Here is a 14,054-nt window from a genome sequence, read left to right on the forward strand (position 1 = left end):
TGTTGTGTGTTACTGATGGTGACCTTTGTTACTTTGGTCCCAGCTCTCTGCAGGTCATTCACCAGGTCCCCCCGTGTGGTTCTGGGATCTTTGCTCACCGTTCTCATGATCATTTTGACCCCGCGGGATGAGATCTTGCGTGGAGCCCCAGATCGAGGGAGATTATCAGTGGTCTTGTATGTCTTCCATTTTCTGATGATTGCTCCCACTGTTGATTTTTTCACACCAAGCTGCTTGCCTATTGTAGATTCACTCTTCCCAGTCTGGTGCAGGTCTACAATACTTTTCCTGGTGTCCTTCGAAAGCTCTTTGGTCTTGGCCATGGCGGAGTTTGGAGTCTGACTGTTTGAGGCTGTGGACAGGTGTCTTTTATACAGATGATGAGTTCAAACAGGTGCCATTCATACAGGTAACGAGTGGGGGACAGAAAAGCTTCTTACAGAAGACGTTACAGGTCTGTGAGAGCCAGAGATTTTCCTTGTTTGAGGTGACCAAATACTTATTTTCCACCCTGATTTACGAATAAATCCTTTACAAATCCTACCATGTGAATTCATGGATTTTTTCTTCACATTCTGTCTCTCACAGTTGAAGTGTACCTCTGGTGCAAATTACTGACCTCTGTCATCATTTTAAGTGGGGGAACTTGCACAATCGGTGGCTGACTAAATACTTTTTTGCCCCACTGTACATTCAGCATTCCTTTCCTAGAGTCTTGAAACCAAGCCAAGGACAAACGGTTTGTGCCCCCAGGACAGTTTAACTGTCAGGAGCAAGTCTGTACTGGTCCAGATTGTAAAACAACTTTATAACACGACCATTTCCTGAAGTCATTTTCTAGATAATCCTTCTAAGCTCATTGCCCACCAAGGTTTAAACTGTTTTTTCTATAATTAATTATAATTCTAACATCATTTGTCACATATTCACATAAAATGTCACATAAAAGTAGCAATTTTCAGGCACAACCTTGTTTCAACGTATAGACAAAGATCTGTGTTTACACTCTGGCATGCTGTTACATTAATGTAGCTTCACACAACCACAGATGCACAGCAGGCATTCAGTGTGGACTTTGTTTCAGAAATGACTGAAGAATAAGAAATTGATGGGACCAAGAAACAATATAAGACATTTATATAAAAAGTATTTCTGTAATATTGTGTGAATTGATGCGTTCACTGCAGCACCACGCTGATTTCATATTTGTGCACTTGTAGCATTCAGTGTTGAGTTTTTTCTCCCACACTGCCATGTGTGTCTTTTAAACGATGTTTGATTTAATTTAAAATGTCAGATTGTTTTTTCTTTTTAGTTTTAGGTCAACTTACGGCATAAGTCTATATACGAGCTTCTTTTCTGTTGTTTGCTTCACCGATGGTTCATGACCCGGTAAACATGTTTAACATGGTATTAAACAAGTGTTCCACCCCAGCCTAGGCAACCGGCGTGCAACACAGAAAAAAAAAATAATAATAAGGAAAAAAAAACTACTACGGTTCTCCACCAAAATCCCAAAACGAAAGTATCGACAGCTATTTACATCAAAGCAAAATAGGACATTTATTTACATCAAAACACCAAACTGTTTACAACCGGGGGGGAAGATCGCGACCATGACAAACTGAAACACAGGGCTTAAATACATAGAAGGAGCAATCAGGGAATGGACAACAGGAGGGAAACACAGCTGGGGCAAATCAGAACTGACAAGACAAGGAAGCGTAAACTGAACACACTGAGATAAGACAGACTTTCAAAGTAAAGCAGGAAACACATAACAGTCACGCCTAAAACAAAACACTGACAACACCGAATCGTAACAGTTCCCCCCACCCAAAAATCAAACATTTAAAACATGTAACCCCAAAGAAAATGTTTGATTCATGCCCAGCGCATACGGCACCGGCTGCTGTTCTGCAGGTGACGCTGATGGCTGGATGGGCCCCTTGGATCCTCCAGTGGAAACGGAAGGCTGGAGCGGTCCCTCGGACCCTCCAGCGAAGGCGGACGAAGGCTGGAGCGGTCCCTCGGACACCCCCAGCGAAGACGACGAAGGCTGGAGCGGTCCCTCGGACCCTCCAGCGAAGACAGACGAAGGCCGGACGGGCCCCTCGGACCCTCCAGCGTATCCCGGACGAGCCGCCATTTTGTTACACCCCGGCCTAGGCAACCGGCGTGCAACACAGAAAAAATAAAAATAGGGGGAAAAAAAACAAAACAAAAAAACTACTACGGTTCTCCACCAAAATCCCAAAACGAAAGCATCGACAGCTATTTACTTCAAAGCAAAATAGGACATTTATTTACATCAAAACACCAAACTATTTACAACCGGGGGAGGGAAGATCACGACCATGACAAACTGAAACACAGGGCTTAAATACATAGAAGGAGCAATCAGGGAATGGACAACAGGAGGGAAACACAGCTGGGGCAAATCAGAACTGACGAGACAAGGAAGCGTAAATTGAACACACTGAGATAAGACAGACTTTCAAAGTAAAGCAGGAAACACATAACAGTCACGCCTAAAACAAAACACTGACAACACCGAATCGTAACACAAGGGTCCTACTTAGATATTTAATTCTGGCCTATGATAAGGTAATAAAGCCACATATGAACAGTGGTCATGTTTATTTTTCAAAAATCTCTAAACATCATTTACTGTATTTACACATCCTTTTTTCTTTTTTTTTTAAGGAACGACACTAAAATCTGAATTGACTCTGAATAGCAGCACAAATCCAGAGTGAAGAAGGAGGCCAAACAGATTTTTCAGGCATATTTAAAGTAATAAGACTAATTATAATCATTTTTATGTAGCAGGATACAAACATTCTTGAGCAAATCAATCTGTATTATATTCAATAGACTTGCACACATTGCAACATTAAACAGAATAAGTCTCATCAGCCATTACACAATAATATGAGGTAATATGAAGCTTTATGATCTGTTATCTCAGTAATAGCAATCTGTATCAGGATGCAGTAAACCACATTGATCCACTCACCCCGGATTTTTAGCGTTAATTCACAAAATGTTTATGTGTCACAATAATTTGCATTTCATATTGAATAGAGGTAAACTGACATGTATGATAAATACGTAGTGAATACAAAGTTGGGAAAGGCAAGCTTTTGGCTGTTTACCAATCACTCCATAATTTCCTCCATATACAGATAATACACATACAGTACTGAGTGATATAATCCTACATTACACTGACTACATTATGTCCACACTGTCACACCAAAAGAAAACGTAAGCCACAGATCTCGCACACATATGAACAAAATGACTCCAAACTCCTTTGAAAAAACTTCATCATCGTTCATTTTTCCAAGATTTTCACTGTAGTAAAAACAGCCATGTGCCATGATATACAAGACAGAGAAAGCACCTTAGCTGTGCTGGAACTTTAATATCTTTCATATGAGTTTGGTAAAGGCACCAGCCAACCATCCACATACATGCATTTACACCTAACATCCCTCAAAAAGAAGGCTTTGGGCTGAGTTGTCCTTTCCACTTCCACAAAGATAGTCCTTGATGCACTGTCAGGAATCATCCTGCTGTCCTCTGCATCACGTTTGATATAAAATAGCTGGACCACAATGACTGAAATAGCCGAGCACACACAGTTGGATGTGCAAACACAGTTCTCTTTAAACCTGACGATGAACTGTATTTCTCCATAGCAGCCATTCTTGAGTTTTATGACACAGTCTGTTCTGTCTGCCTCTTCATGGTTTATAGAGTAAACAGTATTTCTGTTGATGAAGCTGTCAAAGGCTTCCACTGATCTGAATGAAACAGGTCGATTTAAGAGCTCTTCTATTGCTAGTTTTATGGATCCTGTGATAGCCAGATGCCGTGAATTTCCAAGCAGATTGTAACAATCAGTGGTTTCATTTACTGGTGAAATGCTGGCTAACGGAGAATTTCCGTTAGAAACAAGGGAGCGAAGGTGACTCGGCAGAAGCTGCCAATAGAGAAACTTGTCTTGAATTTTTTGAGGATTGTAGTTTATGTTGCTAAGCAGTGCCCTTAAATTTGCACTGTTCCTCTCAAAACTGAATGCTGATGTTGCCCAGAGAGGCCCCCAGTTACGCACACAGTCAGCTAAGTGGATCAACTGATGGCAGTTGAATGAAACGTTTTCTTCACCATAGAGTTCTTCCATGTTTCTAACAAAGAGTACCAAGTTCTCATGGGCCAGCTGAAGGTCATTTTGGGAGACTGATTCTTGTAGCAGAATGTGAATGCTGATCGACAAACAAAAAAAATGTTGGAGAAATGAAGGCTGAAGGATGCCTGGTAGGACACTAACAGCATAAAATAAAAGGAAAGCTCGCCACTCAGATGCTTTCCAAGTGTCCCGACCCTTCAGTGACTGTAGAGATCTGCTCATTTCTGATGGAGGCTTTAACATTCGGAGATAAGAGTCCATCTGTGAAATCTGTTGACCTACATACCAGTCTTTCATGGAGTTCTCTGAGTTCAGCCACAATCCAATAAGTTGCTTAGTCACACCAACTAAAACTGAGTGCATATATTCTGGTACAAATCCAAACACAATGTCAAACAAAGGAAGTCTGGAAAGTAAGGACATTCCTTTTACTCCACACTCTGAGGTGTTTTCATGGGAGCTTTCAGCCTCTCTTGCATTTTCAACAAACATATTCTTTGATCTTGATTCTTGTTTAGTTTCATCATATCGGTATGACCTCACAGATCCAGAGCCCTTTGGTACCACTGTGCCAGGGTGTAAACACCAGTCACAACCATATTCTCCATTGAATTGTTTGCAATTCCGGAGAAGTGGCCTCGCCACAGCGTCAGAGGAGCAAACCAAGCAGAAGACTTTTGATGAATGAAGAGTGCCTCTGCTGTCTCTCCACTGAAATGGATTTTGGGCTAAATCACAACATTCATCCACAAATGGTTTCAGAAATGTGTTCATATGAGGTTTTCCTTGGCCAAACCAAAATCCAGCAACTATCATATTTACCTGTCTTTGTGTGTAAGGAAGTTCATTAATAACAAACTGAAGGGGCCAAATTGAGTATCTGGTTGTGCTAAAATTTGGTACTTCATCAAAATTCCATGTCAGTGTGAGATCATCTGCAGCTAGTTTACCCTCTCTGAGGAGATTCTGGTACATCATCCCATCCATCACATCTTTGATGTTATCATGCTCATCTTTAACTGTTTTAGGTAACAACTCAGTGCTGTGGTTCTCAAGGATACCTTTCAGAAGGTCTTTCAGGGATGAGTACAGAAAGAAGTTTCCATTTTGAATGCTGCTTGCTTTGTTGAACACAGAGGCACAGTGAGAACAACAAGAATCAGGATTGTTTCCCATGAAGTTTTTACACTCTTGACAGTAAAACATTGTAAATGTGGTTGGACTTTGTCCTTGTGTCACTGTTGCCCAGGAGCGAATTGGTTCGTTACTCTGAAAAGACAAACAAACATGTGTTTTATATACACAAATAATATCGGCATAACAAAATGACTTGAGGAGAAACATCAATATTCCTTCTTACTGTGTCACTGCCTCTGTCAACTGCTGAAGCAGACTCCAACTGAAATGGAAAAATGTTGTGGTCCTGCATCTAAAACAAGGCCAAAACATCAGCCAGGCCTACCTATACTCTTAATATTTCATATTCACTTGATGAAGGTGCATTTCAGATATGTATATTAAACAAATTTAAAGCAGTTTGCATTTGTTAGCTTCATTATTTATTGCTCCTCTTAATGCAGCATTATGGAGACAAAATGTTTGTCTGCAGATAAAATCATTGTAAATCACTGGATCTTCAACCAGTTTAAAAAAATTTTTTCTGACTTCATTTCTTACCGTGTCTCTGCCATCTGTTGTGTCAGACGCTGAAGCAGATTCCAAATGTTGAGGAAAAATGTTTGGCTCCTACGTGAAAACAAATACCAAATAATTATCCAGACAAGGCACAGGCCTTCATGTTGTTTACTCACAGTTTGTGAAAAACAGTTGAGCTGTGTTGGAGAATTCTGCAGAGGACTTAGGTAAACAGCTAACCTGGTTCACTTTGCTCATATTGACACCTGTTTTACTCTAAAGATATGAGTCCTTGAATCCATCAAAATGTATTTTTATTAGTGCTGTCAGCATTAATCTCTTTAAAATGACGTTAACGCCATAATGTCATTTTAACTTAATGGCGTAAGCGGTTAGCTTGTTATTGTTTAGTGGCGTCCAGCTCCACGCATGGGGAGATCCACGGTAACCAGCTAACGTAGATTTGCTGCGTTAATGCGGCTATGGCGTCAATGTCATTTTAAGTCTGACATCATGTCAAGTTCAGGGTTCATTTTAAGATTATAATCATGACCTATAGGGCCCTGCACGGTGTAGCTCCAACTTACATCAGTGATCTTCTTCTGCCTTATCGCCCCAGCAGGTCCCTAAGGTCTTGTGACCAGGGACCAGGGCTTGCTGGTTTTCCAGCATACAAGGTTAAAAACAAACAGTGACAGAGCGTTTGTATCAATGGCTCCCAGACTCTGGAACTCGCTCCCTTTGAGTTCGAGATCTGTGGACTCAGTCATTTCATTTAAAAAGCAGTTAAAAATGTATCTGTTTAAACTTGCTTTTGGTTGCTTTTGTTTGTTTGAGGTTGTATGTCCATTTCTGCTTGTGTGAAGCACTTTGTGATTTTATCTTGAAAGGTACTATTTAAATAAAATTTTACTTACTTACTTTACTTAAGGAGATTAACGCTGACAACATTAATTTTTCTATAATAACATGATGACATTAATAACAAAAATGATCAAAGATTAATCACTCAATAATGAACCATGTTCAGACACAATGAGATCATACCATTTCTGGATTGTTCTCTTGCTCTGCGCTTGTTTCCATCATGTCAGCAGAATCATCATTTGTTCTATTCAAGTCCTGCAGTGGTGAGGGATAAATTTAAGATGTATTTCGTATAATAAAAGAAGTGTGATCAGTTTTGTTATATTGATACCTGCCAGTGTGAAATGCATTACATGCACAGTAAATGCTACATTAAATACATTATCTTGTACTCGAGTATTGTGAGGTTATTTTTCTGAATGTCACAGCGCTCACACACAACCTCCACTCTGATGCATTGCATACACTATTAATCTACTGATCTTAACCGCCATTTGTTTTATTAAAAAAAACAGTATATTTAAACTTTTATGGCTTTATGTTCCAGGATTTTTTTGTAACATTTAATAAAACATTACCTGTAAGTATTCTCTGAGCCTCCTTTTAAACTTTACTCTTGGTCCAATTTTTGGAATCAAAGTATTGATTCTGCCTGACTCGAGACTTAGGAAAGCTTCTTTGTCAATACCTTCCTCTGCAACAAAACGAAGTATTCAAATTGAAATTAGACAAAAAAAAAATATCAATATGAAATTACAGTACAGCAGTAATTTATGAAGGACCAAAACCAAACTATAATAAAATACCTTCAAATCTGTGAATCAGCTCACTGAGATGCCATTCAGTTAATTTTTCCTGGACAAAATGACATATCTCCATCTACAGAATCAAAACAAACACATCACACATTAATGAAACAATAGACCTGCTGATATAGAATAAAAAATAGATGCCTTACCTGTAAGTAATCTTTCAGTCTCTTTCTAAACTTTACTCTTGGTCCAATTTTAGGAAACAGTAAATTAATTCGGATTGAATCTCCAAGGTTTAGAAACGTCTCCTTGTCAATGCCTTCATCTGAAATAATGCCAACAACAAAATAAAATATTCAAAAGTCAGATGAAGCTAACACTGCAAAACATTAATATTCATCAACTTTGAATATGAAAGACTTTTGTTTTCTATTACAAGTCATAAATCACAGGAATATCCAGACTGACTTCTAAATCAGTAAATTACGATGCTGTTCTAGTGCCATTACAGATACAACAATTCCCATTAAATAATAATAATAAACTCATACCTTTAAATCTCTGCATGAACTCACTGAATCCCCATTCAGTTAGTTTGTCCTGGACAAATCCAGATGTCTCCATGGAATTTGCTGTGGGGACAATCAGCAATAACTGATTTATTCATATTTAAAGTATTATTCACTAAATAAGATCATTTACTTTCCTGTGGGGTTCTGAAGTGTCAGAGGTTTAAGTTTCTATGTATCTCAATAACCTTTTTCATGTGACAAGAGGAGGTAAATGTTTTTGTCTCTTAGCTGGATTGAACTGTTGCAACTTTTGCGACTTCATGTCACTCTGTAGAGTTCATCTAAATATCTAAAGTTTCCAGTTTAGTGAAATGTGTTTACACTGATACAAAGGTTTAAGTTTTATTTTTCATTTGATTTCATTTGATTTGGAATAATATGATTTTTACAGAGCCAAAGTTTTTTAAGGGGCAAAAAATGTGAAATTAGCAGGAAACTGTTGTAGCAAACATATTGACATTTTCACAAAAACATATTCTAAAAGATCTCATTAGATCTTATTAATTTCAGCGTTGATAGTTTACATACACATAATGTGCTACAGGCACTGTTTAAAAAATGTTTTAGTCTCCAGATGTCATTTATATAAAATGTATTTGTGATATCTTGTTTAATCTCTCCACTCACCTTTGCTGTCATCAACACGTTGACAAAAGCATGCATTTTTGTCATTGGCACTAAAACTATAGAGACTAAAGACCTGATACTTTACCATCAGCATACTTTTTTCTTCATACAAGGAAGCAAAAGCAACTGAACTACTCTAACCTTCATTTCTTACTTAATAGTCAACAGGAATAAAAACAAACAATAGGAAGGACACTGTCAAGACTGACAGGCAGGCAGGAGTAGTGTTGGCCGTATGACACTGATGCTCCCACACAAGCTTCAAACTCAAAGTTACATTTTCCTTGAACCACTATTTCAAAGGTTGCTTCATTGTGGAAAATCACATGTCCCATGTACATGATCACACCCCACCCTAGTTACTGAAACATGCCCTACCATCCCAACACATCCTGCTCCACCAAGGACACCTTCATCTACCTGCTACATTACATAAGTTTACAGAATCAACTGACCAATCAATCCATCGTTACAAAATTGTATTTATATCATTCACACAATGAATGATATAAATACTTTGATACAATCAGCAAATGGAAATTGAGATTTCATGTGCTGTCTCCTATTTCATTACTAGATGTCACTGAACAAAGCTTTGAATGAATGAACCAATTTTCAACAGGACTGATCAAGTGGTTCAATAGAGGTTCATGGTTTTATTTGCACATCAGGAGTTGGACCCAAACGCAGCATTTGGAAGATGGAGTGGTAAACTAAAAAGTGACCTTATTAACTTGAACTACGTGCAAAATAATTCAGATAAAAACAAAACAAACAAAAAACAAACAAACAAGGAGATCTGAATCTTCGAGGAAAACAGACTACACAAGACTAAGGAGCTTGGAAAGAAAAGCGTCTGGACTTCGCTTGAAGACGTTTCACCTCTCATCCGAGAAGCTTCTTCAGGTCTAAGGTTAAATAGTGGAGAGTCCCAGAGACTCCCAGATTTAAGCCCTATGGGAGAGTTCAAATAGTGAACAGAGGCAGTGGCTTACAACACCAACTGTCTGCCATCTATAATCCAGTTTTGAGATCCCTTCCCAGACACCTCAACACCCACACACATCATAGGGCCTTCTGACCTCACATGATAGGGTGGGGCTAGGTTTCACAATGGCTGTGTCCCAATTCAGGGTCTGCATGCTTGAAGTACGCGCACTACGTACGGTGCGTACTATAAGTACGAGAAGTGCGGAAGTGAGAGGTTTGTGAAATGGGACGGTATACGCTTCGTCGCGCTGTTCAGGTTGCCTAGCAACCATGATACTAACAGCGAGATACAGCATTGTTTGACAGAAATGAAGGAGAAAAATGTTTTGTTGGTCATTCATTTTTGTCATGACATCACTTTGATTAGTTGAGTGTCTGAGGCTGAGACCACGGGACTGTAAAACATGATTGTTGGGCTTCATTTCTGTACTGAACAGTCATTTAAGATTAGTTAGTAAATAACAATTAGTTAATGTTGTTCATGAGACTAAAGTCATCTCACTGTGGTAATGTAAATATAATATATAGATATATATATATCTATATAATGTATATTGTATATAATGTATATTGTAATAACATGATATTATGTTGTTCAAATGTGAAAAGTATATTGTGAGAACAATAAAGTTTTCACATTACATGTGATATAGCTCTATTTTTCTTTTGCCTGGGTGGGAGCTCTACGCTTTCGAAATGTTTCGCTTTGAAACCAGACTGAAATGTTTCTGAGATATCGTTAATTTCCAGTAGAGCCTGGAACTGAAGGAAGACAGGATTTTGGACAGGAAGGAGAGTTTAGAGATTGGTTTAAAATTTGAGAACACTGCTGCATTGAGATGTGTTTGTTTTGTTTTGTTTTGTTTTTTTTTGAGAAATGGGTTCACTATGGTATGGTTAAGATCGGCTGGGATGGTTTTAATAATGGTTAAAACTTTAGGTCCAATAGTGTCAAAGACACTATTATCTTTGACATTATTAAAAGAGAGAGGGGATAATAGTGTCACAGGACATTCACAGACACATTTACACCTAACACCCTTCTAGAAAAAGGCTTTGAGTTAATTTGCCCTTTCCACTTCCACAAAAACAGTCTATAAAGCACTGTCATCTTGTTGTTATTAATAAATTGTTTGTAATATATAGCACCTTTTCACCAAAGCAATCGTCAGATAAGATATTCATTTTTGACAATCTAAGACTTTTTTCAGTATTATGAATATGTTCTCATAAATTATAAAGTCTAAGGAGCTTAGAAAGAAAAGCATCTGGACTTCTTTAAGTTGCTTGAAGACATTTCACCTCTCATCCGAGAAGCTTCTTCAGAGTCCCAGATTTAAGAGCAATGGGAGTGTCCCCCATCGGTGTAAAGGGAACCAAAACTGGATTATAGATGGCAGACAGTTGTAGACCGTGTCGTAAGCCACCGCCTCTGTTTACCCTCTGCTTTACCCTCTGTTTACCCTCTTTGAACAGAGGCGGTGGCTTACGACACCAATTGTCTGCCATCTATGATCCAGTTTCTAGATCCCGTGCCTATGCACATCCTGGTTCTTCTGACCTCAGGAGATCACATGATAGGGTGGGGCTTGGTTTCACAATGAGTTCACCCGAAACTTTGGCTGATTGTGACCAACACCTGTTTTCACACCTCGGCTCATGTGATTAGGTAGAGGATCAATAAGGGGTCCATGTCCATCTTAGGGGATACTCCAATAGGGCTTGACTCTGGGACTCTCCACCATTTGACCCAGGAATGAGAGGTGAAACATCTTCAAGTCCAGACGCTTTTCTTTCCAAGGTCCTTAGACTACGATGACCTGGATGGCTGAGAACCCCCACAGACATAAACGATATTCGCTCCTCCAGGAGAAAGCTAAGTACCCCAAAGAGAGAGTGGCTCTTTCTGCTGCCACACAGAGGTCTCTGGACAGGAAAAAGAAGTAAGAAATTAAAGGGAAACACATGTTTTTATGGTAATGCTTTTTAGATTGAGTGATTAGTGGTGTATGTGGTACTGGAGTTGGTGAGTCTCCAGCACAGACTAGGAAGATGCAGCAGAAGCCAAACTGCCCCACTACCAACAAATATGATATTACTTCATTAATACTTTTAATTGATTCAAAATTTCACTTGATGTTATTTCTAAATGATTGTCCTCAAAAGTTATTTACATACATTCATTACTCCTTTCCTAGAGTCTTGAAGCCAAGCCAAAGACAACATGTTTGTGCCTCAGGACAGCTTAACCATCAGGAGCAAGTCTGTACCGGTACAGATTGTAAAACATCTATTATAACACACCCATTGCCTGAAGTCATTCTTTCTCAGTACATTGTCCACCGAGGTTTCAATATTTTTTATTATAATTAATTATAATTATAACATAATTTGTCACATATTAATAAAAGTAGCAGTCTTCAGACACAACCTGCTTTCGACGTATAAATAAAGATCTTTGTTTACACACTGGCATGCTGTTACATTAATTGTAAGGGGCAAGTTTGTACTTGTCCAGTAATTATTGTACCAGTATAGTACCAGTAAACATTGTAGTCATTCTTTCTTAGCCCAGTGTCCGCAAAACTTTAAACATTTTTTGTTTTTTATAGATAATTAATTACAGTTCTAACATTATTTTAGTCACATATTCATAAATGCAGCAGTCTTCAGACGCACCCTGCCTTTAATGTATTTAAAGTCATGCCCTAACTGGAGTTTTTACTCTTTTAATGCAAACCTTTCACCACTAAGACTTTAGTCAATGCTGCTAACCACACGATGGTCCTTGAATTAGCTTTGAAAATTCACATGAATGAACTGTTGCTCACCGAGTAGAGCCGTATTGTGAGAGGGTCACCATGGCTATTAGCCAGGCCAGCTTCTGGGAGAAGGGTTCTGGCCCCTGTTTTTTTGTTTACAGTGTGATGATGTGAGGGGAGCCGCGGTGGAGCAATGGACTCCAGGATGAGATGGGGATAGGAGGGTTCTCCTCTTCTGCCTGGGACGAGGCTGGTCTGGACCCTGCTCTGAAGGAGGAATTTCGGTCCTGCTTGTGAACACCTAACAAACATTTATCCTTTGTTGTGGGACAGTTACATTGTGGGACAGGGTGGGAGTTTAGTGACCATAGAACATTGTGTGTTATATGTTTTTTTGAAATTGGGATTATTTATTTCTGGGGATTTTAGTACCTTGACAACATTTTATTGCTTGTTTTTAGAATTGTTTTTCATTCTTCCTCCCTGGTTTGGAAATAAGCTGTTTCTGATGAGACTTACATCATCTATGTGCCCTGGGTTTCTGACTCGCGCACTCTCCCCTTGTATCTAAAGAACCAGCCTGTATAGTAAGACATTCGCACCAGCGTGTCTACATATTCACGAACAAAAACATCACAGTGCTGTTGGTTTGACTGTTGCCACTCGCCAAAATAATTTGTGTCAACAACTGATTGTCAATGAAGGAAAAAATAAGTAGCTATAGTTAAATGTAAGTCAAAAGAAACTAAATTGAAAACACTTAAAAACAGTTGTGTACCTAATTACTCTGGCTTTGTTATCTGTCATGTTTTAGTGATGCATATATTTAATATCAACTGCTTATAGCTGTAAGTTCAGTTTTATACAGACAGTCAGACAATTTAGTTGTGGTCAAAATACAATATTTAAGTGTGTATGATTTATTCATTGCATTTTTTTTTCTTCAAGGGCTTTAACTACCAGATGCATGCTTAATCATCAAGGTAAGTAAATCCCAAATGTACTGTTTGGGAAAACCTGCAGTCAGTTGAGACTGAAGAAGTCACTTGGATGAGTGACAAAACATTTGTCTCACTGAAAACACTACGCGCAGATGAACACAATCAGCCTTTTGGGCTATAGTTACCAATTTGTACATTGTTTCCTTCTTTATCTATGCTGAGTTTTCAGTTCTCTGAGTCATATCAAAGTGTTTTAGTATTTGGTTTTAATGACTTATGAAAAGGAAAAAAGATACAATCTCTGACATATTCTGATTATTTTTTCATAAACTATAAACTACATTCACTCCTACAGGAGAAAGCTAAGTGCCCCAAAGAGAGAGTGGCCCTTTCTGCTGCCACACATCGGTCTCTGGACAGGAAGAAGAAGTAAGACAAGAAATGGAAACACATGTTTTGCATTAATGCTGCTGAGATCCAGTGATCAGTGGTGTATTTGGACTTCTTTAGGGTTGGTGAATCTCCAGCACAGACTAAAAAGATGCAGCAGAAGCCAAAATGCCCCACTACCAACAGGTGTGAAACACGGCTGTGGGATGTTATTACTTTTTGGTTCATTTTGTGTTTCCCTTTATGCAATTTCCAGATTATATTCTCCAGAGGTTATTTACATACATTCAGCATTCCTTTCCTAGAGTCTTGAAACCAAG

General features: G+C 38.7%; 1 protein-coding gene across 1 annotated transcript; it reads right to left on the reverse strand.

Annotated features, from left to right (window-relative positions):
* Positions 1-2,625: 2,625 nt before the first annotated feature.
* On the reverse strand, positions 2,626-8,146 carry LOC146711377 (uncharacterized). Its single transcript, XM_085454213.1, has 8 exons — positions 8,004-8,146; positions 7,659-7,777; positions 7,507-7,579; positions 7,279-7,394; positions 6,881-6,955; positions 5,876-5,944; positions 5,559-5,627; positions 2,626-5,467 (listed from the first exon to the last, which is right to left on the reverse strand). Exons 1-8 carry the CDS (start codon positions 8,074-8,076, stop codon positions 3,428-3,430), a joined length of 2,634 nt encoding a protein of 877 aa, XP_085310339.1. The 5' UTR covers positions 8,077-8,146; the 3' UTR covers positions 2,626-3,427.
* Positions 8,147-14,054: the final 5,908 nt, after the last annotated feature.

This window comes from Copadichromis virginalis, linkage group LG4 (assembly GCF_057382275.1).
Source record: "Copadichromis virginalis isolate Kocher_CV1m ecotype Utaka linkage group LG4, C_Virginalis_male_GT1.1, whole genome shotgun sequence".
NCBI classification, from domain to species: domain Eukaryota; kingdom Metazoa; phylum Chordata; class Actinopteri; order Cichliformes; family Cichlidae; genus Copadichromis; species Copadichromis virginalis.